The sequence below is a fragment of the Stylophora pistillata genome, chromosome 14 (assembly GCF_964205215.1).
Source record: "Stylophora pistillata chromosome 14, jaStyPist1.2, whole genome shotgun sequence".
In the NCBI taxonomy this organism is placed as follows: Eukaryota; Metazoa; Cnidaria; class Anthozoa; order Scleractinia; family Pocilloporidae; genus Stylophora; species Stylophora pistillata.
Genome location: NC_142532.1, coordinates 24,248,238 through 24,274,388, shown reverse-complemented (window position 1 = coordinate 24,274,388; position 26,151 = coordinate 24,248,238). Strand labels below are relative to the sequence as shown.

Sequence of the window (26,151 nt, the reverse complement as noted above, 5' to 3'; positions counted from 1 at the left end):
CATGGTTGGAAAGGGTCAGTATGAAACTAGAGTGGGTTGCCTGAGAACAAAACACAGTGGCCTTGGTTAGGACTCCAAAACAGTCCTCTTAAATTGGAGTTCAGCATGGTAACCATGGATTGACCAAGTCTCCTATTAATTGTGAAGAATTTTTATCATCTTCTTATTGAAAGGACAAAGTTGGTCATTAAAACTGTCAGTTACTTTTATTAAAATGAATCTTTACTCAGCAGACACCTTGATGGGCAGGGACAAAAAAAATTGATCCCTTTCAAGTACATCAAATCTGCATCAAAAGAAACCTAGACCTGCGATGAGCAGACACTGCAGGGCTCGACACTAATAGTAGCTGAGTTTCTTTAGATCTGCACCGCAGTACTGTCAAGAAGCTGGGGAGACTCTAGAGCAGTTATTGGACTCAACAGATAGTCAGGATGAGGAGAAAAACATGCATTCACGTTTGCTGGATAGACTTGGTGCTGCATATTTATGGCAGGCTTTGCTTGAGCACAAAGATGCAGTAAATGAGAGAGCAACTTCAGCAAGGCCAGAGCTTTCTGACAGTTATCAAGGAGAAGAGGAAAGTACTGGAAACTTTTTTGATTAAGATCTGATCTGACAATTTGATGACCCACCCAGGTCTCAAATTTGGATTTCTTGAGGTCGTGCTGGCTGCAGGCTATCTGTTAGGCCACTGAGTGTGCCTCCAACAAAGAGACGCACTGGGGCAAGAAGTTGATTTCAGTTAATTTGAAGTCTAGAGTGAACATTACTTATACAGATTTTATATTGTTCCTTGTTAATTTGTTCAACACATTTTCAGGAACAAATTGTTGTCTTTGATGAAATGTCATGTGCCTGTTTTACAATAGACATGAATTTTGTAGTCAGTTTTTCTACAACAACAACATACTGTACCTGTACGTGTACATGGAGGACCGTGCAGAAGGGAAAGGGGCCCTGACATTGCACCTCCGGTGCATCCCCAAAAGCACCTCATTCCCTCAAAATATCAGACTGTCAAATGAAATGTTGGTGTAACTTTTCAGATAGAAGATATCTGCCTGGAGCAACCATTTATGGAATCACTTTGTGCAGCTTTGGAAATGTGGACGTCACTAAGGACCAAATCACTGCAACAAGACACCAGTGGAAAGGTAAATGTTTCCTGGAAAAAGCATTTTAGGGCTATGTAATATATTTTTTTACTTTAATTTCCAAAACATTAATATTTTTTCACTGGCAGTGAGAATTCTTTATTTGAAAACAAGTGAAACTGTAAAATTCCAAGAACAGTTTTCTTTCATGGGGAATTTGTTGCGAGAACTAAATAGGTATCAGCTTTTGATACTTTCAGACGTTTTACGATAGGTACTTAAACAATTTGAAAGATGTGCCATTAAAGATTTATGGATTACTAAAATTTAAATGCTGTGCTAAGTCTGCACTCAAACAGAGTGCCCACCCAGCCCGAGGTTATCCTGGTTTCCATTGAATTCACCCTTTAAATCCCAAGACCTAATCACTAATTCTCCCCTCTAGCTGCTGCACATTTCCTTGTAAATAAGTTATAAGAATTTGGTGTTAGATCAAGAGAACAACTTCTACATGATAAGTTCAAGTATTCTCATTACCTGTTGAATCATGTATGGGCTTTAAAGGGAGAAGATACATGTTTAAATCATTTCTGGGAGTTAAAGGGCTAAGCAACTAGGCGTATTACTACTCCCCCAAGATGGGATGCTAGTCCATTGCAAGGTTATTCCCTTCCCCCAGCATTTTATCACTTGGCAGGCTTTTTATCTGTACTCCTGGTTACAGAGAGGCACGTGATAGAAAAGAAAGCTGTGTTTTGCCCAAGTGGACACAGCAAAATGACCCAGCCAGTTCTCAAACCCAGACCTCTTGACCCGCAGTGCAGCATACTAACCATTGGGTTACTGCATCTCCCACTGTATACAATACATTTAATCTTGCATGAATGTTATTCTCACTGAATTTTTTTTTTATGTTCTAGGTTGACCTGGACCATCTTATTAATCCTGAAGAGACATATCATTACTTGCTTATCACTGCTGAAATGTTTGGGCTTTTAAAACAGGTGAAACCTGCTACGTACTTTCATTGGTGACGATTTGGATTTCCCACAGGCAATTAACTGTTCATGCAGTCCTGTCACAACATGACCATGGCAATAGAAATGTTAAAAAAAATGTTTCGGTACAAGAAATGACAGCAGTTTTAAGAGATTTAAGTATTTGAAGGAAAAGGCTATCACTCAACAGAAAAGAATGATTTTCTCCAGTCAGGTCTTTTTTATCTCGACTGGTAAATTTTATACAGTGAGGATCCTTGCCTTTGTTATCAGTGGTGTAATGAATAATGTAGGTTCTGCATTGTTGGAGGTTATTACAAGATAATTTGGTTGTATCAACTGGGTTAATAAATATTAATTGGCCGCAGCAAAGAATTTCTAAAGCTGATATTCCAAGGTTAAGCCCTTTATCAGAGCAAATGGTGAAGGGTTAATACTTGAAACATCAGCTTCAGAAATTGTTTTCAGCATCCGATTGGCATGTACATTATCAACTCAGCTGATGAAACCAAATTATATGTACTTATAACTCCCCCCCCCCCATCTGCCCCATCTGATGCAGCACAACATATGGGTATCTTCAAAAAATTAAGCGTGTGGGAACATCTTCCATTGCACCACTCCCTTGGCAGGATTAACTCTGCTACCCTTAGGCTTAGGCAAGTTAAGCCAATAATTTATATCCGCTTTGTAATACTGAGCGTTTTAAAAATGCTTTTATTAATAGACTTGGTTTTAAGCATAACTTAGCTGTAAGTAATTAATACACATTTTAGCCCATTACACTTTATATGTAACACTTGATATGTATTTTATCAGTGAAATAAAGACTATTTACTATTTTAATTTACAACAGTTTCCCATCAGAATCTTACCCCCTTTATTCATTCAATGAATGAATTGTTTTCTTGCAGCCCTTAAAAAAAGCTCGTGCTCTTTGCATGGCTGCCAGTATATCCCAATCAGTTGGTACCAAAGATATGCTGGATAATGGATTGTGTGCCCTAAGTGATGCTGTTCACTCATTGTGTGACATTCTGGACTTGTCACATGCTTCAATTATTCTGTCTCATACAAGTAACCTGGTTGATAGATTTGAGCCCTGCAGTACTTCATGGGTTCAGTTCTTGTTGGCCAAGAGTCACTATTTGCTAGTCACAGGAAAGGTATGAAAAATCAAAATCATTATTAACCCTATCACTGCTTTAACTAACTCTACTTACTGTCTGCCAAACACTTCTTGTGATGTAAGTTTGGAAAATTTGGTATTGGATTAACTAAATAATCCTCTACAATTGATTTTTTTCTTTATTCTCCTCACTTGTCTGCTTGACATTGTACTGATGTTGTAAGGAGAATTCCTGTCTTGGTCTCTGACATGGGAGTCAAAGGGTTAAACAAGCATTCATCATGCAGGCATACATGTATACGTGGTACTCTAGCTCCATGTTGGTGATTTTTCTTTGTGCTGAAGAACTTGGAATAGCTTTAGGCAAGGAAACTGTGGGCCAGCTAGCCTCTGAGAGCAGCAGGGAAATCCAATTTGTATAGTAATCACATGATTTTGAGTGCAATTTGGAATAAATAAGCACGAGTAAATTTTTTCAAAGACTAACAAAATTTCATGAGCCCATAGGGTGAGTGCAATTTGTGATCTTTGAAAACATTTACAAGTGATTATTTATTCCAAATTGCACGAGAAAATCATGTGATTATGTATTAATAATATACATGAAAAAATACGAGGTAGCTTCTCATAACTACGCGGAAGAAAAGCGCATGCATCACATGCAAAAATAATTTATTGAAATCCTGCAAGTGACATTGACCTTGACATTGACATTGACCAATTATTCTGACCAATCAGAATGTCTGGTTTGTTTCTTTCTTTGCACTGAATTAACCCTCTTCTGTACTGAATTAACTCTCTTCTGCACTGAATTAACTGAAAACTGCGCTCATCTTAACCAATCAGACCTGAGAAATTTTTTCATGTATATTATACAATATACGGTATAGGAGGAAATACCAATTAAACAGGTCTATAATAGTCAGTACGTGTAAACACGGGATTGTTCAGTTTGTGATGTGTGTGTCAGTCGTGGTTTTCATTGATTAATGTTGAGTATGCGGAAGGGGAGGTCTCCCTGAAGGAAGCACTGCAGAGTGAAGTCTTCACACACAAGAGTTACAAGTCCCACCTGTTGAAAGCCAGATGGAAATCAATTTGCTGCGAATATGCAATGCTCCCACCCACAATCCACAAATTTAAGATAACAGTTGGTAAGTTCACTCTTCTTCTTTGGAAATTCCTCTTTCCAAAACTTAGATCTACTCTTCTCCACAGTTATTCAGTAACTTTTTCATAATGGAAATGGGAATTTAGCAGTGGATATTCCATAAGATGGCTCTTCTTGTCCACTGATACTAGGTCTAATTGGAATTTGGAGTGTTTGTTTTTGGAGACCTTTAGAAAGATCCTTGGAGCAAGGAAGAAAACTAACAACAAACTCAACCCACATGTGACACCAGGTCCAAGAATTGAACTAATGGGAGGCGAGTGACCTCACCACCGCCCAATCCCAGCTCCCCAATATTGATTTTTTATTTCATTGTTTTCATAAACCGTCGCCAAGTGACCTGTGAAAATTTAGGCAGACTTAGTACCAACAAAACAGTCTGTTCAACCAGATAATTTTTGATCAGTGAATCAATTCATGAGTTTATGAGTAATTCCCAGGTGACAGTTATTTTTTTTAGTATTATCATTGTTGAGATCCTCTACTTGGTTCACTGACTCCTGGAATGGGCTATGGATGCACTTCATAAACTAACACAAATGGCTGAAGAAATCTTTGGTTTAGATGCGTTTTGTACTGGCAAACAGACACACAAGCAAAAGGAAAATTTGTTGGGTAAGGTGATTGAGGAATTTTTGTTTCCTTTTATTCTTGACACAATTCTGCAGAGCCCTGCTTGCAAAGTAGTGCCCCTGATTTCTATGAGCTTCTACTAGGGACAATGTGTTCTGATGACTGGGATAATACAGGGGTTTCATTAAGGGCCAGGCACCGGGCAAATTGACTGGTTGTGAGGACGGTTTTGCCCACCTGATTTGACGGTCTGGAGGAAAGTTTATCTTATAAAGAAGTTCAGTTCAAAGAGTTTTGCCCGCCTGTGAAAACCAGTTTCCCTCCTGCAGAAAACATTAATGAAGCCCCTGATAATATATACCTAAATCATGTGGTTGGCAATACCTTGCAATCCTAATTCAGGCTTTGAGATAGAGTTGTGCTTGTAATTGGATGTGTTATTATCCTGATTAAAATATAGAGAAAAGTGCAATCAAACTGGCCTGAAACATGGGAGAGTTTTCTTCTGTTTTATTATTAAACTTTTAATCACATATTTTGGCATCTATTCCTTTTGTTTGTGCAGATTTGCTAGCCACATCAGAAATTAAAGTTCTGGCCAAAACCTTTCTAGTTAGTCAATCCTAAATGACTTGCTCTCATCCCTGTTACAAGTTGGTCAGCTGTATGCTCATCAGGGAGCTGTGAGGGAAGCTTTGAGGCAGTTTGTGGATGGTGTTGCACTAGCAAGGCAATTTTGCCTACCATACAGGTGATTTATTAATGTTTAGTAAAAGCTCTGTTAAACTTTTGGACCCACACTAGATCAGAAAGTCAAGGAGCATCAATCCAAAATTTTAGATGAGAGAATTTTGAGGATAATATTAACTGTCCTTGTCTGTTACTCTTAGACATCAAGCTGTTACCAGAACAGGAAAGAGAATAAAGTAAGATCTTAAAAATTGTTTGCTGAACATGAAGTTGTGCTGAAAATGAAGGGTTAATTTCTTTTGTTTTATTCCCCTGATGTGAATTCAACATTGAATTAATCTGCTGGTAATTGGTAAATTTGCCTTGTCCAAACCAGCAAAACAGTTATTTTTCAGATTTTTTCTTTTTTTTTTTTTTTTGCAATTACGGCAAATGTATAAACAAATTTCATTTCAACTTCTTATGTCCCCATAGAGCAAGATGTCTTAGCTATAGTAAAGATGCCAAAGGGGAATTGTTTACCTCTAAAGATTAATTTGGAACTAGTTTTTAGAAGACTCATCTAGACTACAAAGATAATGGCAAAGTTTACATCCTTTTTGTTAATTTAAGTTGAAGTTTCAACTCAAATTAATTAAAGATGACTTCACTGACTAGTGACCAGGGATATTTTCAATTGAATCCCTGTGGTTTTGTTATTTTAGGAGAATAGCAAAGGATTTTTCTAAACCTTTGGTATATATGATAACACCTTTGCTTGTGAGTACTTGTAGCTACTGTTGCATTTGATAGACTTCTATTTGTTATGTATACAAAAGAGAGAGATTTTTCGTGACCTTGTGAAAGCCAGTTGGATGCTTTTACCTCTTAGACATGGCACACAACTCTCTGTGTTTACTGGTATCCCCAATTACTGTGGCACTGAGTGACTCAAAGTTTATCTGCTCCTTTATATGGGATGCAAAAACAAGGAACTAGAACCTTTGATGCCAGAAGAAGGAACTAGAACATGGCTGCCAGAACAGGGGATTACAGAACAGGGAACTAGAACATGGATGCCAGAACAGGGAACTACTGTAAGACATGGGATGTTAACAGGGAACTAGAACATGGGATGCCAGAGCAGGGAACTTAATAAATCTACAAGTAGATTTCTCTTTATTTTGTTATTTCCTTTTTGTCTGTTAGGAAAACAAAGGAGATCTGGTGAAGCTTGCAGAACGTCTTTCCTCCTTGTCACTTGATGACTCTTCAACTAATACTGCTCACCAAAAACTGGCTGCCCTGGTCAAGACTTGAAACATCATGAAGTTTTTCTTGTGTGCAACTGAGAGATACAAACACGGTCTCTTCACTCCTGAAGAAATTTCCCTATTGCAGAACATGCCTAAAGGTACATTATAGTTATTTTACAAGCAATAGCGAGCTTTCAGCTGTGTTATGCAGCCAAACCAGCTTCAAAGAAAGTGTTTAACTGTTCAACTTTCTCAGGATTGGTTTGTAGAACAGTGTGACTCTTATAACAGGAGAATATTTTTTTCTAGCGAAATGTAATTATCACTAATTTAACATAATTCTTTAAGCAAAATGACTTTGTTAAAAACTTTTTGTTACCAGACCACCTCATTTGACTCTTCCCAATTCTTCCGCTCATGCTACACATAGAACTGATGATTACATTTGCCATGAATTTTTAGTTCCTTTGACAAGTAGAACTGAAATTTAATTTGTTACGTTGAGCAAATAATGACTTTTGGCAATAATCCTATAGTGTGATATTGACAAGGTAAGAAATTAGAATTATTGTTTTCTAGAGTGGACTGTTTGCACTTTGGAAACCTTCACACATCCAGTAAGCAAGGACAGAGAACTGCTGATCTGCAGGGTAAGGGCTGACTGTGATCCTGCTGTGGTTAAGATTAACACAACATCTGGAGAAGCACAGAACAAGGATTGCACTGTATGTCGATGTGTTTGTAACAACTTGGTTATATTGTGGTTACTCTGTTGTTGTATTTAGGGAGAGTGGACCTCTCACCTCTATGTTGGAGGAGGTAGTAGCTTACAGTCAGTTGAGATTCTGTAGTGCAGGTGTAAGCTTTGTCCAAGGTCACCATGAGGGGTTTTTGGGTAAAACACTGAATTCTCACAATACCTCTTTATTGTAGAAGATCACTAGAAATACGTCTGAGCAAACTGTCTGGATATCTGAGAAAACACTGGGGATAACCTGAGCTTACTAGTAGATAATTTCTCATTTAACCACTAGAAAGTCTGTAAGTAATGATAAAAGCACAAGAACAGGGTTGGCGAAGTAAATTAACCTAATTAACTATTGACTGAAACAACTTATTTTGTAAAGGGAGACAAAGTTGTTGTGGATCTTTCAAAGCTGTTCCAGTCTGGATTATTGGAGGAATTTACAGACATAATGAATGACAGCATCAAAAGCATGAATATTAACAACACAACCGAGTGGTGGACACTAAGGACAAGGCTTGACAGGAGAATGAAGGTGATCAACATTTCAACTCTCACGAGCCATGAATGTGTATCCTCTCCTATGACATAACTGAAAGTCTAAATTGTAATAATTATGGTCATTTCTTTAGAACCTTTTGGAGAAACTTGAAGGTTCTTGGCTTGGAAGATGGAGAGGAGTTCCTCTTGGTCAGCCTATTGATGAAGAGTATTGTGAATCAATAGCATCCTTTGCCAGAGAGTTGGAAGAGAAAGTTTCAATCCTGTGTGTATGTTGTCCTGATAATCATTTGCTTGAAGTATGTTGTGCATGAATCAATCAGAGTTTCCCGAGTTATAAGGATGGCAGATTGTATGAAAAATGTTTTGTCCATCAATCTTTGTTATGATTTGTGTGCCATCTTTGGTGCTTGACCCAAAGATGACAATTGAAGTAGCAAAACCTTGCATAGTAACCGAATGGAAACTAGGGATGGTTGAGTGGCAAGAGCACTCACCTCCCTGCTGTTCCACAGGTTCAATTCCCAGACCTGGTGTCATATGTGGTATGTGGGTGGGTATGTCCTTGCTCCAAGGGTTTTTATACAGGTTCCTTGGTTTTCCTCCCTCCACAAAAACCAACATTTCAACATTTCACTTTAAACCAGTGGACAAGAAGAACCACCTCATGGAATGCCCCCAGCTAAATCCCATTGTCATTATTAATATTTTTATTATTAAGTGTCCTTTGTTTGTTGTAGGTCCTCATAGATTCGTCATTTTGCTTGTCAAGAAAAGAAACTGCTGAAGCACTGATTGAAATTACTGCCATGGATGCTACCTTACCTTCTTTTGAAAAAGTAAGAACAAGAAAATTTTGTTGCAATCAAAGAATTCATAATCAAGTGTCTAGAGTAAGTTGGAATTTCACTGCTTTTGTCAAAGCATAGGGCTAACTCTTCACTCTAATGAAGGGCTTAAGTCAGATTTAGCAACTACTTACATTAACTAAATTGTAATTTGGTCCACTTGTGTTTCCCAGACATAGCAACCCTCTGGTTTTTTTCTTCTCAACCTGTATTGCAATAAGCTGTTGTGATTATTTTTGTTTTGATTATTTGGTGTTTGATAAAATTGCACTCTATTGGTTTATCATCGTCAATTGCCTGACAGGAGAATGTGTTTAGTCTTAGCTACTAGAGACAAAGGGAGGTTCCTCATCCTTGGCCCTTAAGTAATCATCTCTCATTTCATGATCTCTCACATTGCATGTTTCAGCTACTTGATGAAGTTCAGAACCTCACTGACAAGCTATTTGAAGATACAGACAAGAAAAGCTGCATAAACAGGTTTGAGGGAACATAAAGGTTAATTTTCTTTCTTACCTTCATTACTTGTACTCTCGAGAAATTATTGATGACAACAAAATTCCTTCTCAGGTCTGGAGGTCACTCTGCAGAGAACATTCCTCGTCATCCTGTAATCCTAACTCTTGGAAAAGTAAGAACCAGCTTTTTTAGGTCTTACATTTGTTTAGTAATCAGCCATTAAATGTATTCTAGCTCTAGCTCTGAAGACCTGAAAACTGAACAACCAATATGTGGGTTCTTTGTAAATAGATGTTGGTGAACTGTCAAGGAATCAAAGCTTTGCCAAACACAAGGGTGGGAGGAAAGGCATCCGTAATGGACTGACATTCCATATTAGTTTAAAAAGTGGTCATTTGCAACATTAGTGTAATGGGTACTGGTTGCTCACCATTATATTCAAAGTGTTCAGACACTAAAGTAGATTTATGGGCATGCACACATATGCTGTAATTGCAAGATGTGTGCCTAAATTGTGGTAGCAGATCTTACTTATCAACTCATTCAGTATTGGGACATACTCTTCTACAATATTTGAAACCAGAGTCAATTTCTGGCATATCTATACATCAAACTGATCTGTATTTTATGATTCATAGGATATTCAGCATCTTCCATGGAAAAGCATACCGATCCTGTTTGACCAACCTGTGACAAGGGTCCCATCTCTGCAATTTCTCTTTTTCCAGGTACACATTCCATTAAGAGGTCTTTGAAAGTTTGAAGACCTGACTTGTTTCTCAAACAACTGTCATGTTTTCTCCCAGAACCATATTGATTTTTATCTCTGCTATGCTGTCAACAGTGGAAAGAAATTTATTTTAATTAATTATATCAACCCTGATGCCCACTGATTGTGTAAACCATGGTTTGGGTTAGACCTTGTGTAAAGAACTGGCTCATTTGGTTTCTGGAGCATAATTCTCCCTTACAATAATAGTTTTGTAATTTTAGGAAAAGAAGTTGTGATCTGATACAAAAAAAGTGTTTGTCATTTCATTATCTATTAGCCAAGGTAAGCATACAGGAAAAATTGTCAATTGATTGAATAGAATGAAGGTCTTTTGAAATGTGGTTGCCTACCACAACAACTTTTGTGCCAGATTCTTAGCTTTTAATACCTTGATATTCATTGTCAGTTAATATTTTTTTCTGCATTTTTCTTGATAGTTATCGTGTCAAAGACAGTTGCCTGAGATTGATCCTGAGAAAACATTCTATGCATTCAATCCTCAGAATAACCTGCCCAACATACAGAAAATGTTTCAGAAGTGGTTTGAAAGGTACAAAACACAAGCAAACGATTGAAGCAAATGAAACAGAAGAAAGACCTGATGTTGTGTTTCTTATATATTAAACTAGGCTATACAAGTTGATAGAGGTAACACCAATATATTATAAACTGAACAAATAGATTCAATGTTGCTGTGTGTCTGTTTAGTAATAGATCACAGATGACATCAAAATGTAGTAAGAACAAAAAGTGACACAGGAAGCCCAGCCAAGTGTGTCACTGATTTTGGCATTTTGGCAACATGTAATGGTTTTAGAGGATAAGAAAGCAAAATGTTGTTGATGGTGACATTACTCTTGCACCTGTTTTTTAATAGATCACAAGTACGAACCAATCAAAATGCTTGTATAATCCAGCTTATATGAATAATTGTTGTCACTTGCAGCGAAGATGGATGGCAAGGTATCACAGGAAAGGCTCCCACACAGGAAGAGTTCAGGAGTGCTTTAACTGACCATGACCTGTTCATGTGAGTTATTGTAAAGGCTCCAGTAAGGGGCCTATTGGCCCACACAGCCAACTAGGAGTATTACCATTCACCCCCCCCCCCCCCTGACAATTCGGCAGAAGCCATTTGTCCTTCTGGGTGAAGAGAGGCACTGTGAGAGTAAAGTGTTTTGCCCACAAACACTTAATATACTTCTGTTTCATAGTGAGGGTAAAGGTCAAGTGATGGGAGAATTAGGTTTTGCAGTAAGCCTTATTATCAAAGCATGAATGTTTGGAATTCAGAAATGGATCGTTCTTGTCAACAAAAAGCACTAAAAAAGTTTTGTTTTTTGTTACAGGACTTAGGTCTTTCTCAAAGTGCAGCAACTGCTACTACCACTCCTACACCAATGGGTTCACTTGCTCATCAAATTTATAGAATAATGTGCAATAAAGGATATGCTAAGCTAGACTTTTCATCTGTGTTCCAGTTCCTGAAGGAAGATCAACATTGAGATAGTTTATTTATGTTAGGTATTTTTTTAGTTGACACAATTTTAATGCGAGGCAATTCTGGAAGAATAGGTTGTTTTGCCATGCTAATTTATTTGTAAACTAGTTGCCCTAGGTGTGGAGAATGGCAGACAAAAGTACTGTTAAAGGTGACTTGGAGATGTCACGAATGATTAGGTTTTCACTCCCCATGTCTGGAAATTTGGCTTGATGCAAACAGATATACCTTTAATAGAGGCTAAATGGGGCCAAATGGCCCCATTATTTACTATACCATTCATCCATTCATGTCAAAAGCAAAATGAAAGGAAAGTGGTCTTCTGATCAAAGGGTGTCAGCGAATTTTTAGGTGCTTGCTGTAGTGTAAGTTACAAAAAAAATTTCTAAACTTTTACACAGTAAATTTTGGTCCATGTCATCTGTAGTTAACTTCAAAAAGACAGGCATTCCCATATCTGAGGCCAGTTGAAACATTTGTGCATCAACTTGATGAATTCATTTTGTAACTTATACCCCATTCACACCAGAAAACTTGTTTAGTTAAACCAGGTTTAACTAAATAAAAATCAGAAGCAGAGAACTGAAAAACTAAATTTTCCACGAGATTCAAGCAATTCCTAAATTGTATTTTCAATGTGCCACATTTGAAGTTAACCAAATATTGATTTGAGCAGCTTCTATGGAGCTGTTGTGTTAAACCATGTTTAACAAAACAGCCTTAAAGCATGTTTAGGCTTTGGTGTCAATGGGGTATTAGTCATCCTCAGCGTTACCACTGGTCATTCCAGGTGGTTCAATAATCTTCACCAAGGGATCAGATTAATAATTTCTTTACCGCTCAGCAAACAGTATTATTTTTGCCATTGCACTATTTTGATACAGCATGCCCAATATAGCCAAGGTGTCGAGTACATGTATACACAAAGTTACTTAGGGTGGTTGTTTTCAGGATCTACTGAAACAGTTCTTTTTATTGATTAACATTTCGATCATTGCATGACTGCAAGAAGTTGCCACCTCGGTGGTCTGTCACTGGCCTTAAAGCATAAGTATTAACCCTTTCACTCCTGAAACCTCAACAGTAACTCTCCTGGATTTTCAAAGGCTGGATAGTACTATTCACAGAATAAATCTCTACTGGGTGGGTAGTGGAGTGTGTTTTGTTAACCATTCTACACTGAATTGCGATGTATCTGTTGGATATGGTTTTTCACCCATTGAACAAATAGACTTTGGTTTTAAGGGTAAGGCTTGCTGATTGGTTTTATGCTGTTTTTTAAAGTCCTTGGCAGCCATCCTTTCAAATGTCTGGCAAAAATGGGGAAGCTCTGTGTGAAATCCCATTTAATGCCTGTAAAGGGTTAAAGCAGTTTGTTAGCTCAGCATTGACTATGGAAAACAGCCATTTCAGTGGGTGTTTCCTGTATCAATAAAGATCTAAAAACAGACAGGTAAACTACCAGAAATTTAATTTTGTACTGTTAGTGCAAAACATAAATAAACTGGCAAATTTAATTCTTTATTTAGTATGAAATGTGATACATAATACTAATTAATATTTTACAATTGTTGAGCACTTTGTTTCATTGTTCACATGCACAGAAATGTGTCCATACCCATCTTGGAGAAAACAAAACAGGACTCTAAAAAATTGTAATTCAAGAACATCAAGCCTGACTTCAGTATCTGTATTCTCCACATTTCTCTCTATACATTTCCTTTGTTTAGCAATCAAATCTTAGGTTGAAGATAATTTCCTTTATTCTCATGATCCTAATGAATGATTCGGCAGTATCACTGTGTGGAGATATTAGATGCTGATTACTCTTAAGGGTTTGAAAAGTCAACCAAGGGCTTTCTCTGTTTGTTTGGTCCCCCTCTTCCTTTCCCCGTTTGTTTTCATGAAGTTTGCTTGAAAACTACTTCTCTTTCACCATAGCAAACCTTTCAACAATCAACAAAAATGCACATTTGCCTGATTTTCACAGCTACATATGAAGATATATCTTTAAAATCGAGGTTGACACTCAAGCAAGAATACTTGCATTTCCAAGGAGAAACTCATTTTAGATCTTTAAAATTAAGTAAAAAAGGGTTGCTTTTATATTGTTGCATTAACTTCGACAAAATTAATGAAAATACACATTTGAGAGGAAACCTGGAACTATATATTTACATGAATAATTACACTTTATTGAGGCAACAACACCATCATCATCATTTCAAGCTCAATTATTAAAACAAATATTGACACTAAAATTATTAGGTACCTTCTTGGAATTCATTCTGTTATGAATTGTATCCTTTTCAATTTTTTTCACAATTGGTACAGATATCAGAGAAATGCCCTTAATATGCAAGCTAAACTTTAATTGCCAATGTAAAACATTAATATACAGATGACACATTTCTCAAATTGTTCCCAATTGATGATATAATAAGGTAAAATGGTTACAAACAGTTAATAACTGTAACCTTGGTTTGTTATTTGACAAAGCAAATTTTGTTATGTATTCCTTGGATATGTTGGTACTGACATGATTTCAAAAAAAAGTTAGTGCGATAGAGAATAAGAGCTGTAGTAGAACAGGAAAAAAAAGATAATGTCCCTCTCTGTTTCAAATGGGTTTCTTTCCTGTACAACTTAACAGGATTGTGGGACAAAGTATGACAAACTGGCTCTGCTTAAACTGATCGGGTACTTTCAGCCCATGTAGATTTAGCACCTATTGCATATGGTAGCCTACAGTTAAGTGCTCTATCAGCATTAAAATTGTATGCACTACCATTTCCAAACACACTCTGCACAATGCTTGTCCTCTTTGCCACACAATCAGCACTAGTATGGTAAATAATTTGCTATTGCTTACTGGAACTAGAGATATTTTAGTATATAATCCTTGGTTAACCATTCTGTTCCTTGGTGTAAGCTGGAAGGCCATAAACTACAGGAGATGCTCCTATCAGATATTTCAGTTTACAAGCTTGTCGCGACTGGCTTAGTACTTGTGGTAACGAGAAACAAGACCCAGATTGAAGCCACTGTTTCAGCAGCAATTCACTGAAGCGATCAATATCTTTGTCAGTAACATCCCACAAGTTAGCAACGATGGCTGGGCTGAAAGTGAATACATTATAAATAGATTACATGCTACATATCTATACAGTGAACCATAGAGTAGAGCTATGGTCTTTGAAGAATAACTAGTTCCTTGAGGGTCTGGTCCAAGAAAAGGGAGTGCCCAACCTATAAGGAAAGCAAAGTTATACGAGTTTCCCAATGACAAAGGTCAATAGCAGTTGACATTTGGGTTCAAATCAGGACTTGACACTAATGGTAGCCAACTAGCCACACACTTGTAGAAATTCAGTTTTGGCCAGTGTTTTTCGATTTCCACTAGCCAGTGAAGCTAGCAAACAAACTGAAATTGTCATAACATCTAACTTGTCACTGGCCACTTGGCTAGTAAGTTGAAAAGTTAGTGTTGAGCTCTGTCAAATAGAGCCAGAGGTTTCAGTAAAAGCTGGTTATCAGCTGTCTATCACTGCCCATGAGTCCTCTTACTGCTGTCTATTGAGCCTGCGAGCTGGCTCTCATGTTTAAGTCTTGCCTTAGGACCCCTTTTCTAAGGACAGCTACCCACTACTATATCAACAGCTGCTTAAGCAAAAAGCTGTTGAAACCTGCAGTATAGCACGTCAGTAAAAGACTTTGTAAGGGTACTAACACACAAGAAATGAATGCCAAAGACATACCAGCCTGCCAGAAGATAGATTAAGGCCATCCCCCTTGGCTCACACTCTCCACCAACCTAATGAATTAAAATAGAGTGGTTACTTATATGCCCCATGCCTAGTCTCAACCAACTACACATCTGAACCAGACAATTGGACACTTCCTTTGCATTTTGTTGGTTTGTCAACAACAATTATGTGATAATGTTTTTCCTTCACGGTCAGGTATAAACTAACCTGTAGTTTTCCCGAACTGCAACCCATAAGCAGAGTAACAGCTCGACAATCCAACCTTTGAATGTCATCACCCTGCAGAAATTCGCGCCCAGTGCCATGACCAAAATATCTAGAAAGAATATTGATGCGATGATTAAAGCAACAACAACAATAAAACTTTCTACTGTAGATACCCTTATCTGAAAATGTTTATCGCATCTAGAACTAAGTATGGGATCATGTTTACTGCAGGTGCTCTCCACTGATATATCAGTTGAGAGTCAGTCAACACTTGGGTGACACTTGGTCGATAGTCAGTTGGCACTTGGTTGATGGTTGGTTCACAGCTGGCCGATACTTGGTTGAGACTTGGTCGACAGTTGATGGTCAATATCTTTACCGATACATTGACCGACTGTCAGCCAAATGTCAACCAACATATCGGTCAAATGTTAACTGACTCTCGACAAATAATTATGTCAACCGATGTATTGGTTGAGAGCACCTACAGTAAATATGATCCTTAATAAGTGTAACAGTTGTATTATGGACCCAGTTTAGCAGCTAAGCAACTGCAACTCACGCAAGAGCATCAAATGTCATATAAAAAGGGTCATAGATACTGATTTCACTTCTAAAATAAAAAAAAAACACCATCTCCCCTGTTTCAGTTGTAATTTGCATATAGTTCAGTCAATGTAACATAAATCATTACTGGTAGTAACTGATACAGACATATCAGAATGACAATAACATGGGTCATCCAACCTAATTAGTCACACAAGCAAAATTTCAAGTATGTATAAAAGAAACCCAAAGTACCTTTGTCTCTATCTTAGTCAACTTATTTAACATTTAAGAGTCATGATTCTCAGTATTTCAGCACTGACAGCTCTGCAAATATCCAACCTCTACGACCTTTTCAATTTTCTACTTTGTCAATGGCAGGCTTAGAAATTTTCAGGGTTTCAGAACTAGGGTTTATTTTAGAGGTATGCATATCAGAGGGGTGTGAGGGGAACCTTCTCTTCAAAAACTTTGTAAGAGCCAAATTCTTTATATTCCCCTTGATCTGTTGTATACATTTCTTGGTAGAGAACTTGTAATGTTTAAAGATGGAAGCCGACATTCTCAAATGGAGGAAAATGTCACCAGTACATGACAGTTTTTGTTGGGAAGAAGGAGAGGGGTAAATTGCAGGCTGATGAGAGATAGGAAGCATACCAGAAGCTTGCTGTTCTTGACAGAGGGGGCCCATTTAAAAGGAGATCTACTGGAGTGCTTTTAGTTATTCACATGAACAGGTCATGGACAGTCAAAGCTGATGGGAGACCCTAGAATAGTGCACTGGACTCCGGGTTGAGAGGTCTGGGTTGGAGTACTGGCTGGGTTAGCGTGTCGTGTTTGTGGGCAAAACACTTTACTCTCACAGTGCCTCTCTTCACCCAGAAGGACTAATGGCTTCTGCCGAATTGTCGGGGGGGGGGGGTGAGTGGTAATACTCCTAGTTGGCTGTGTGGGCCAATAGGCCCCTTACTGGAGCCTTTACAATAACTCACATGAACAGGTCATGGTCAGTTAAAGCACTCCTGAACTCTTCCTGTGTGGGAGCCTTTCCTGTGATACCTTGCCATCCATCTTCGCTGCAAGTGACAACAATTATTCATATACGCTGGATTATACAAGCATTTTGATTGGTTTGTACTTGTGATCTATTAAAAAACAGATGCAAGAGTAATGTCACCATCAACAATATTTTGCTTTCTTATTGTTTAAAACCATTACATGCTGCCAAAATGCCAAAATCAGTGACACACTTGGCTGGGCTTCCTGTGCCACTTTTTATTCTTACTACATTTTGATGTCATCTGTGATCTATTACTAAACAGACACACAGCAACATTGAATCTATTTGTTCAGTTTATAATATATTGGTGTTACCTCTATCAACTTGTATAGCCTAGTTTAATATATAAGAAACACAACATCAGGTCTTTCTTCTGTTTCATTTGCTTCAATCGTTTGCTTGTGTTTTGTACCTTTCAAACCACTTCTGAAACATTTTCTGGGTGTTGGGTAGGTTATTCTCAGGCAACTGTCTTTGACACGATAACTATCAAGAAAAATGCAGAAAAAAATATTAACTGACAATGAATATCAAGGTATTAAAAAGCTAAGAATCTGGCACAAAAGTTGTTGTGGTAGGCAACCACATTTCAAAAGACCTTCATTCAATTCAATCAATTGACAATTTTTCCTGTATGCTTACCTTGGCTAATAGATAATGAAATGACAAACACTTTTTTTGTATCAGATCACAACTTCTTTTCATAAAATTACAAACCATTATTGTGAGGGAGAATTATGCTCCAGAAACCAAATGAGCCAGTTCTTTACACAAGGTCTAACCCAAACCATGGTTTACACAATCAGCGGGCATCACGGTTGTTATAATTAATTAAAATAAATTTCTTTCCACTGTTGACAGCATAGCAGAGATAAAAATCAATATGGTTCTGGGAGAAAACATGACAGTTGTTTGAGAAACAAGTCAGGTCTTCAAACTTTCAAAGACCTCTTAATGGAATGTGTACCTTGGAAAAAATAAATTGCAGAGATGGGACCCTTGTCACAGGTTGGTCAAACAGGATGGGTATGCTTTCCCATGGAAGATGCTGAATATCCTATGAATCATAAAATACAGATCAATTTGATTTATAGATATGCCAGAAATTGACTCTGGTTTCAAACATTGTAGAAGAGTACGTCCCAATACTGAATGAGTTGATAAGTAAGATCTGCTACCACAATTTAGGCACACATCTTGCAATTACAGCATATCTGTGCATGCCCATAAATCTACCTTAGTGTCTGAACACTTTGAATATAATGGTGAGCAACCAGTACCCATTACACTAATGTTGCAAATGACCACTTTTTAAACTAATATGGAATGTCAGTCCATTACGGATGCCTTTCCTCCCACCCTTGTGTTTGGCAAAGCTTTGATTCCTTGACAGTTCACCAACATCTATTTACAAAGAACCCACATATTGGTTGTTCAGTTTTCAGGTCTTCAGAGCTAGAGCTAGAATACATTTAATGGCTGATTACTAAACAAATGTAAGACCTAAAAAAGCTGGTTCTTACTTTTCCAAGAGTTAGGATTACAGGATGACGAGGAATGTTCTCTGCAGAGTGACCTCCAGACCTGAGAAGGAATTTTGTTGTCATCAATAATTTCTCGAGAGTACAAGTAATGAAGGTAAGAAAGAAAATTAACCTTTATGTTCCCTCAAACCTGTTTATGCAGCTTTTCTTGTCTGTATCTTCAAATAGCTTGTCAGTGAGGTTCTGAACTTCATCAAGTAGCTGAAACATGCAATGTGAGAGATCATGAAATGAGAGATGATTACTTAAGGGCCAAGGATGAGGAACCTCCCTTTGTCTCTAGTAGCTAAGACTAAACACATTCTCCTGTCAGGCAATTGACGATGATAAACCAATAGAGTGCAATTTTATCAAACACCAAATAATCAAAACAAAAATAATCACAACAGCTTATTGCAATACAGGTTGAGAAGAAAAAAACCAGAGGGTTGCTATGTCTGGGAAACACAAGTGGACCAAATTACAATTTAGTTAATGTAAGTAGTTGCTAAATCTGACTTAAGCCCTTCATTAGAGTGAAGAGTTAGCCCTATGCTTTGACAAAAGCAGTGAAATTCCAACTTACTCTAGACACTTGATTATGAATTCTTTGATTGCAACAAAATTTTCTTGTTCTTACTTTTTCAAAAGAAGGTAAGGTAGCATCCATGGCAGTAATTTCAATCAGTGCTTCAGCAGTTTCTTTTCTTGACAAGCAAAATGACGAATCTATGAGGACCTACAACAAACAAAGGACACTTAATAATAAAAATATTAATAATGACAATGGGATTTAGCTGGGGGCATTCCATGAGGTGGTTCTTCTTGTCCACTGGTTTAAAGTGAAATGTTGAAATGTTGGTTTTTGTGGAGGGAGGAAAACCAAGGAACCTGTATAAAAACCCTTGGAGCAAGGACATACCCACCCACATACCACATATGACACCAGGTCTGGGAATTGAACCTGTGGAACAGCAGGGAGGTGAGTGCTCTTGCCACTCAACCATCCCTAGTTTCCATTCGGTTACTATGCAAGGTTTTGCTACTTCAATTGTCATCTTTGGGTCAAGCACCAAAGATGGCACACAAATCATAACAAAGATTGATGGACAAAACATTTTTCATACAATCTGCCATCCTTATAACTCGGGAAACTCTGATTGATTCATGCACAACATACTTCAAGCAAATGATTATCATGACAACATCCACACAGGATTGAAACTTTCTCTTCCAACTCTCTGGCAAAGGATGCTATTGATTCACAATACTCTTCATCAATAGGCTGACCAAGAGGAACTCCTCTCCATCTTCCAAGCCAAGAACCTTCAAGTTTCTCCAAAAGGTTCTAAAGAAATGACCATAATTATTACAATTTAGACTTTCAGTTATGTCATAGGAGAGGATACACATTCATGGCTCGTGAGAGTTGAAATGTTGATCACCTTCATTCTCCTGTCAAGCCTTGTCCTTAGTGTCCACCACTCGGTTGTGTTGTTAATATTCATGCTTTTGATGCTGTCATTCATTATGTCTGTAAATTCCTCCAATAATCCAGACTGGAACAGCTTTGAAAGATCCACAACAACTTTGTCTCCCTTTACAAAATAAGTTGTTTCAGTCAATAGTTAATTAGGTTAATTTACTTCGCCAACCCTGTTCTTGTGCTTTTATCATTACTTACAGACTTTCTAGTGGTTAAATGAGAAATTATCTACTAGTAAGCTCAGGTTATCCCCAGTGTTTTCTCAGATATCCAGACAGTTTGCTCAGACGTATTTCTAGTGATCTTCTACAATAAAGAGGTATTGTGAGAATTCAGTGTTTTACCCAAAAACCCCTCATGGTGACCTTGGACAAAGCTTACACCTGCACTACAGAATCTCAACTGACTGTAAGCTACTACCTCCTCCAACATAGAGGTGAGAGGTCCACTCTCCCTAAATACAACAACAGAGTAACCGCAATATAACCAAGTTGTTACAAACACATCGACATACAGTGCAATCCTTGTTCTGTGCTTCTCCAGATGTTGTGTTAATCTTAACCACAGCAGGATCACAGTCAGCCCTTACCCTGCAGATCAGCAGTTCTCTGTCCTTGCTTACTGGATGTGTGAAGGTTTCCAAAGTGCAAACAGTCCACTCTAGAAAACAATAATTCTAATTTCTTACCTTGTCAATATCACACTATAGGATTATTGCCAAAAGTCATTATTTGCTCAACGTAACAAATTAAATTTCAGTTCTACTTGTCAAAGGAACTAAAAATTCATGGCAAATGTAATCATCAGTTCTATGTGTAGCATGAGCGGAAGAATTGGGAAGAGTCAAATGAGGTGGTCTGGTAACAAAAAGTTTTTAACAAAGTCATTTTGCTTAAAGAATTATGTTAAATTAGTGATAATTACATTTCGCTAGAAAAAAATATTCTCCTGTTATAAGAGTCACACTGTTCTACAAACCAATCCTGAGAAAGTTGAACAGTTAAACACTTTCTTTGAAGCTGGTTTGGCTGCATAACACAGCTGAAAGCTCGCTATTGCTTGTAAAATAACTATAATGTACCTTTAGGCATGTTCTGCAATAGGGAAATTTCTTCAGGAGTGAAGAGACCGTGTTTGTATCTCTCAGTTGCACACAAGAAAAACTTCATGATGTTTCAAGTCTTGACCAGGGCAGCCAGTTTTTGGTGAGCAGTATTAGTTGAAGAGTCATCAAGTGACAAGGAGGAAAGACGTTCTGCAAGCTTCACCAGATCTCCTTTGTTTTCCTAACAGACAAAAAGGAAATAACAAAATAAAGAGAAATCTACTTGTAGATTTATTAAGTTCCCTGCTCTGGCATCCCATGTTCTAGTTCCCTGTTAACATCCCATGTCTTACAGTAGTTCCCTGTTCTGGCATCCATGTTCTAGTTCCCTGTTCTGTAATCCCCTGTTCTGGCAGCCATGTTCTAGTTCCTTCTTCTGGCATCAAAGGTTCTAGTTCCTTGTTTTTGCATCCCATATAAAGGAGCAGATAAACTTTGAGTCACTCAGTGCCACAGTAATTGGGGATACCAGTAAACACGGAGAGTTGTGTGCCATGTCTAAGAGGTAAAAGCATCCAACTGGCTTTCACAAGGTCACGAAAAATCTCTCTCTTTTGTATACATAACAAATAGAAGTCTATCAAATGCAACAGTAGCTACAAGTACTCACAAGCAAAGGTGTTATCATATATACCAAAGGTTTAGAAAAATCCTTTGCTATTCTCCTAAAATAACAAAACCACAGGGATTCAATTGAAAATATCCCTGGTCACTAGTCAGTGAAGTCATCTTTAATTAATTTGAGTTGAAACTTCAACTTAAATTAACAAAAAGGATGTAAACTTTGCCATTATCTTTGTAGTCTAGATGAGTCTTCTAAAAACTAGTTCCAAATTAATCTTTAGAGGTAAACAATTCCCCTTTGGCATCTTTACTATAGCTAAGACATCTTGCTCTATGGGGACATAAGAAGTTGAAATGAAATTTGTTTATACATTTGCCGTAATTGCAAAAAAAAAAAAAAAAGAAAAAATCTGAAAAATAACTGTTTTGCTGGTTTGGACAAGGCAAATTTACCAATTACCAGCAGATTAATTCAATGTTGAATTCACATCAGGGGAATAAAACAAAAGAAATTAACCCTTCATTTTCAGCACAACTTCATGTTCAGCAAACAATTTTTAAGATCTTACTTTATTCTCTTTCCTGTTCTGGTAACAGCTTGATGTCTAAGAGTAACAGACAAGGACAGTTAATATTATCCTCAAAATTCTCTCATCTAAAATTTTGGATTGATGCTCCTTGACTTTCTGATCTAGTGTGGGTCCAAAAGTTTAACAGAGCTTTTACTAAACATTAATAAATCACCTGTATGGTAGGCAAAATTGCCTTGCTAGTGCAACACCATCCACAAACTGCCTCAAAGCTTCCCTCACAGCTCCCTGATGAGCATACAGCTGACCAACTTGTAACAGGGATGAGAGCAAGTCATTTAGGATTGACTAACTAGAAAGGTTTTGGCCAGAACTTTAATTTCTGATGTGGCTAGCAAATCTGCACAAACAAAAGGAATAGATGCCAAAATATGTGATTAAAAGTTTAATAATAAAACAGAAGAAAACTCTCCCATGTTTCAGGCCAGTTTGATTGCACTTTTCTCTATATTTTAATCAGGATAATAACACATCCAATTACAAGCACAACTCTATCTCAAAGCCTGAATTAGGATTGCAAGGTATTGCCAACCACATGATTTAGGTATATATTATCAGGGGCTTCATTAATGTTTTCTGCAGGAGGGAAACTGGTTTTCACAGGCGGGCAAAACTCTTTGAACTGAACTTCTTTATAAGATAAACTTTCCTCCAGACCGTCAAATCAGGTGGGCAAAACCGTCCTCACAACCAGTCAATTTGCCCGGTGCCTGGCCCTTAATGAAACCCCTGTATTATCCCAGTCATCAGAACACATTGTCCCTAGTAGAAGCTCATAGAAATCAGGGGCACTACTTTGCAAGCAGGGCTCTGCAGAATTGTGTCAAGAATAAAAGGAAACAAAAATTCCTCAATCACCTTACCCAACAAATTTTCCTTTTGCTTGTGTGTCTGTTTGCCAGTACAAAACGCATCTAAACCAAAGATTTCTTCAGCCATTTGTGTTAGTTTATGAAGTGCATCCATAGCCCATTCCAGGAGTCAGTGAACCAAGTAGAGGATCTCAACAATGATAATACTAAAAAAAATAACTGTCACCTGGGAATTACTCATAAACTCATGAATTGATTCACTGATCAAAAATTATCTGGTTGAACAGACTGTTTTGTTGGTACTAAGTCTGCCTAAATTTTCACAGGTCACTTGGCGACGGTTTATGAAAACAATGAAATAAAAAATCAATATTGGGGAGCTGGGATTGGGCGGTGGTGAGGTCACTCGCCTCCCATTAGTTCAATTCTTGGACCTGGTGTCACATGTGGGTTGAGTTTGTTGTTAGTTTTCTTCCTTGCTCCAAGGATCTTTCTAAAGGTCTCCAAAAACAAACACTCCAAATTCCAATTAGACCTAGTATCAGTGGACAAGAAGAGCCATCTTATGGAATATCCACTGCTAAATTCCCATTTCCATTATGAAAAAGTTACTGAATAACTGTGGAGAAGAGTAGATCTAAGTTTTGGAAAGAGGAATTTCCAAAGAAGAAGAGTGAACTTACCAACTGTTATCTTAAATTTGTGGATTGTGGGTGGGAGCATTGCATATTCGCAGCAAATTGATTTCCATCTGGCTTTCAACAGGTGGGACTTGTAACTCTTGTGTGTGAAGACTTCACTCTGCAGTGCTTCCTTCAGGGAGACCTCCCCTTCCGCATACTCAACATTAATCAATGAAAACCACGACTGACACACACATCACAAACTGAACAATCCCGTGTTTACACGTACTGACTATTATAGACCTGTTTAATTGGTATTTCCTCCTATACCGTATATTGTATAATATACATGAAAAAATTTCTCAGGTCTGATTGGTTAAGATGAGCGCAGTTTTCAGTTAATTCAGTGCAGAAGAGAGTTAATTCAGTACAGAAGAGGGTTAATTCAGTGCAAAGAAAGAAACAAACCAGACATTCTGATTGGTCAGAATAATTGGTCAATGTCAATGTCAAGGTCAATGTCACTTGCAGGATTTCAATAAATTATTTTTGCATGTGATGCATGCGCTTTTCTTCCGCGTAGTTATGAGAAGCTACCTCGTATTTTTTCATGTATATTATTAATACATAATCACATGATTTTCTCGTGCAATTTGGAATAAATAATCACTTGTAAATGTTTTCAAAGATCACAAATTGCACTCACCCTATGGGCTCATGAAATTTTGTTAGTCTTTGAAAAAATTTACTCGTGCTTATTTATTCCAAATTGCACTCAAAATCATGTGATTACTATACAAATTGGATTTCCCTGCTGCTCTCAGAGGCTAGCTGGCCCACAGTTTCCTTGCCTAAAGCTATTCCAAGTTCTTCAGCACAAAGAAAAATCACCAACATGGAGCTAGAGTACCACGTATACATGTATGCCTGCATGATGAATGCTTGTTTAACCCTTTGACTCCCATGTCAGAGACCAAGACAGGAATTCTCCTTACAACATCAGTACAATGTCAAGCAGACAAGTGAGGAGAATAAAGAAAAAAATCAATTGTAGAGGATTATTTAGTTAATCCAATACCAAATTTTCCAAACTTACATCACGAGAAGTGTTTGGCAGACAGTAAGTAGAGTTAGTTAAAGCAGTGATAGGGTTAATAATGATTTTGATTTTTCATACCTTTCCTGTGACTAGCAAATAGTGACTCTTGGCCAACAAGAACTGAACCCATGAAGTACTGCAGGGCTCAAATCTATCAACCAGGTTACTTGTATGAGACAGAATAATTGAAGCATGTGACAAGTCCAGAATGTCACACAATGAGTGAACAGCATCACTTAGGGCACACAATCCATTATCCAGCATATCTTTGGTACCAACTGATTGGGATATACTGGCAGCCATGCAAAGAGCACGAGCTTTTTTTAAGGGCTGCAAGAAAACAATTCATTCATTGAATGAATAAAGGGGGTAAGATTCTGATGGGAAACTGTTGTAAATTAAAATAGTAAATAGTCTTTATTTCACTGATAAAATACATATCAAGTGTTACATATAAAGTGTAATGGGCTAAAATGTGTATTAATTACTTACAGCTAAGTTATGCTTAAAACCAAGTCTATTAATAAAAGCATTTTTAAAACGCTCAGTATTACAAAGCGGATATAAATTATTGGCTTAACTTGCCTAAGCCTAAGGGTAGCAGAGTTAATCCTGCCAAGGGAGTGGTGCAATGGAAGATGTTCCCACACGCTTAATTTTTTGAAGATACCCATATGTTGTGCTGTATCAGATGGGGCAGATGGGGGGGGGGAGTTATAAGTACATATAATTTGGTTTCATCAGCTGAGTTGATAATGTACATGCCAATCGGATGCTGAAAACAATTTCTGAAGCTGATGTTTCAAGTATTAACCCTTCACCATTTGCTCTGATAAAGGGCTTAACCTTGGAATATCAGCTTTAGAAATTCTTTGCTGCGGCCAATTAATATTTATTAACCCAGTTGATACAACCAAATTATCTTGTAATAACCTCCAACAATGCAGAACCTACATTATTCATTACACCACTGATAACAAAGGCAAGGATCCTCACTGTATAAAATTTACCAGTCGAGATAAAAAAGACCTGACTGGAGAAAATCATTCT

At 37.6% G+C, this 26,151-nt stretch overlaps 3 protein-coding genes across 15 annotated transcripts; 2 read left to right on the top strand and 1 right to left on the bottom strand.

The window, feature by feature from the left end:
- Positions 1–831: 831 nt before the first annotated feature.
- On the top strand, positions 832–5,720 carry LOC148717150 (uncharacterized). Of its 2 annotated transcripts, XM_088744405.1 has the most exons (6): positions 833–1,157; positions 2,018–2,101; positions 3,010–3,261; positions 4,222–4,378; positions 4,856–5,010; positions 5,534–5,720. In XM_088744405.1, the coding sequence occupies exons 1-5, from the start codon at positions 1,080–1,082 to the stop codon at positions 4,927–4,929; spliced, it is 645 nt and encodes a 214-aa protein (XP_088600531.1). In that variant the 5' UTR covers positions 833–1,079; the 3' UTR covers positions 4,930–5,010; positions 5,534–5,720. The 2 variants fall into 2 exon arrangements, with proteins under 2 accessions (XP_088600530.1, XP_088600531.1); XM_088744404.1 differs by lacking the exon at positions 5,534–5,720 and having other exon boundaries at positions 832–1,157; positions 4,222–4,994.
- Positions 5,579–13,243, top strand: LOC148717149 (separin-like). 9 transcript variants are annotated; one of them, XM_088744397.1, is made up of 13 exons: positions 5,579–5,719; positions 5,859–5,894; positions 6,847–7,051; positions 7,473–7,618; positions 8,021–8,173; positions 8,271–8,438; positions 8,880–8,978; positions 9,397–9,467; positions 9,558–9,618; positions 10,085–10,174; positions 10,656–10,768; positions 11,165–11,248; positions 11,568–13,243. In XM_088744397.1, the coding sequence occupies exons 3-13, from the start codon at positions 6,964–6,966 to the stop codon at positions 11,572–11,574; spliced, it is 1,080 nt and encodes a 359-aa protein (XP_088600523.1). In that variant the 5' UTR covers positions 5,579–5,719; positions 5,859–5,894; positions 6,847–6,963; the 3' UTR covers positions 11,575–13,243. The 9 variants fall into 9 exon arrangements, 7 of the variants coding, with proteins under 7 accessions (XP_088600523.1, XP_088600524.1, XP_088600527.1 ...); XM_088744398.1 differs by lacking the exons at positions 5,579–5,719; positions 5,859–5,894 and adding an exon at positions 6,425–6,734; XR_015995118.1 differs by lacking the exons at positions 5,579–5,719; positions 5,859–5,894 and having other exon boundaries at positions 6,741–7,051; positions 10,656–10,866.
- LOC148717148 (separin-like) lies at positions 13,220–25,431 on the bottom strand. Of its 4 annotated transcripts, XM_088744395.1 has the most exons (17): positions 23,431–25,431; positions 22,722–22,907; positions 22,547–22,582; positions 21,707–21,911; positions 21,390–21,594; positions 20,823–20,968; positions 20,268–20,420; positions 20,003–20,170; positions 19,463–19,561; positions 18,974–19,044; positions 18,823–18,883; positions 18,267–18,356; positions 17,712–17,785; positions 17,232–17,315; positions 15,694–15,802; positions 15,478–15,533; positions 14,742–14,968 (listed from the first exon to the last, which is right to left on the bottom strand). In XM_088744395.1, the coding sequence occupies exons 5-17, from the start codon at positions 21,475–21,477 to the stop codon at positions 14,926–14,928; spliced, it is 1,242 nt and encodes a 413-aa protein (XP_088600521.1). In that variant the 5' UTR covers positions 21,478–21,594; positions 21,707–21,911; positions 22,547–22,582; positions 22,722–22,907; positions 23,431–25,431; the 3' UTR covers positions 14,742–14,925. The 4 variants fall into 4 exon arrangements, with proteins under 4 accessions (XP_088600519.1, XP_088600518.1, XP_088600520.1 ...); XM_088744393.1 differs by lacking the exon at positions 21,707–21,911 and having other exon boundaries at positions 13,220–14,839; positions 23,431–24,692; XM_088744392.1 differs by lacking the exons at positions 22,547–22,582; positions 22,722–22,907; positions 23,431–25,431 and having other exon boundaries at positions 13,220–14,839; positions 21,707–21,725.
- Between the last annotated feature and the right edge of the window lie 720 nt (positions 25,432–26,151).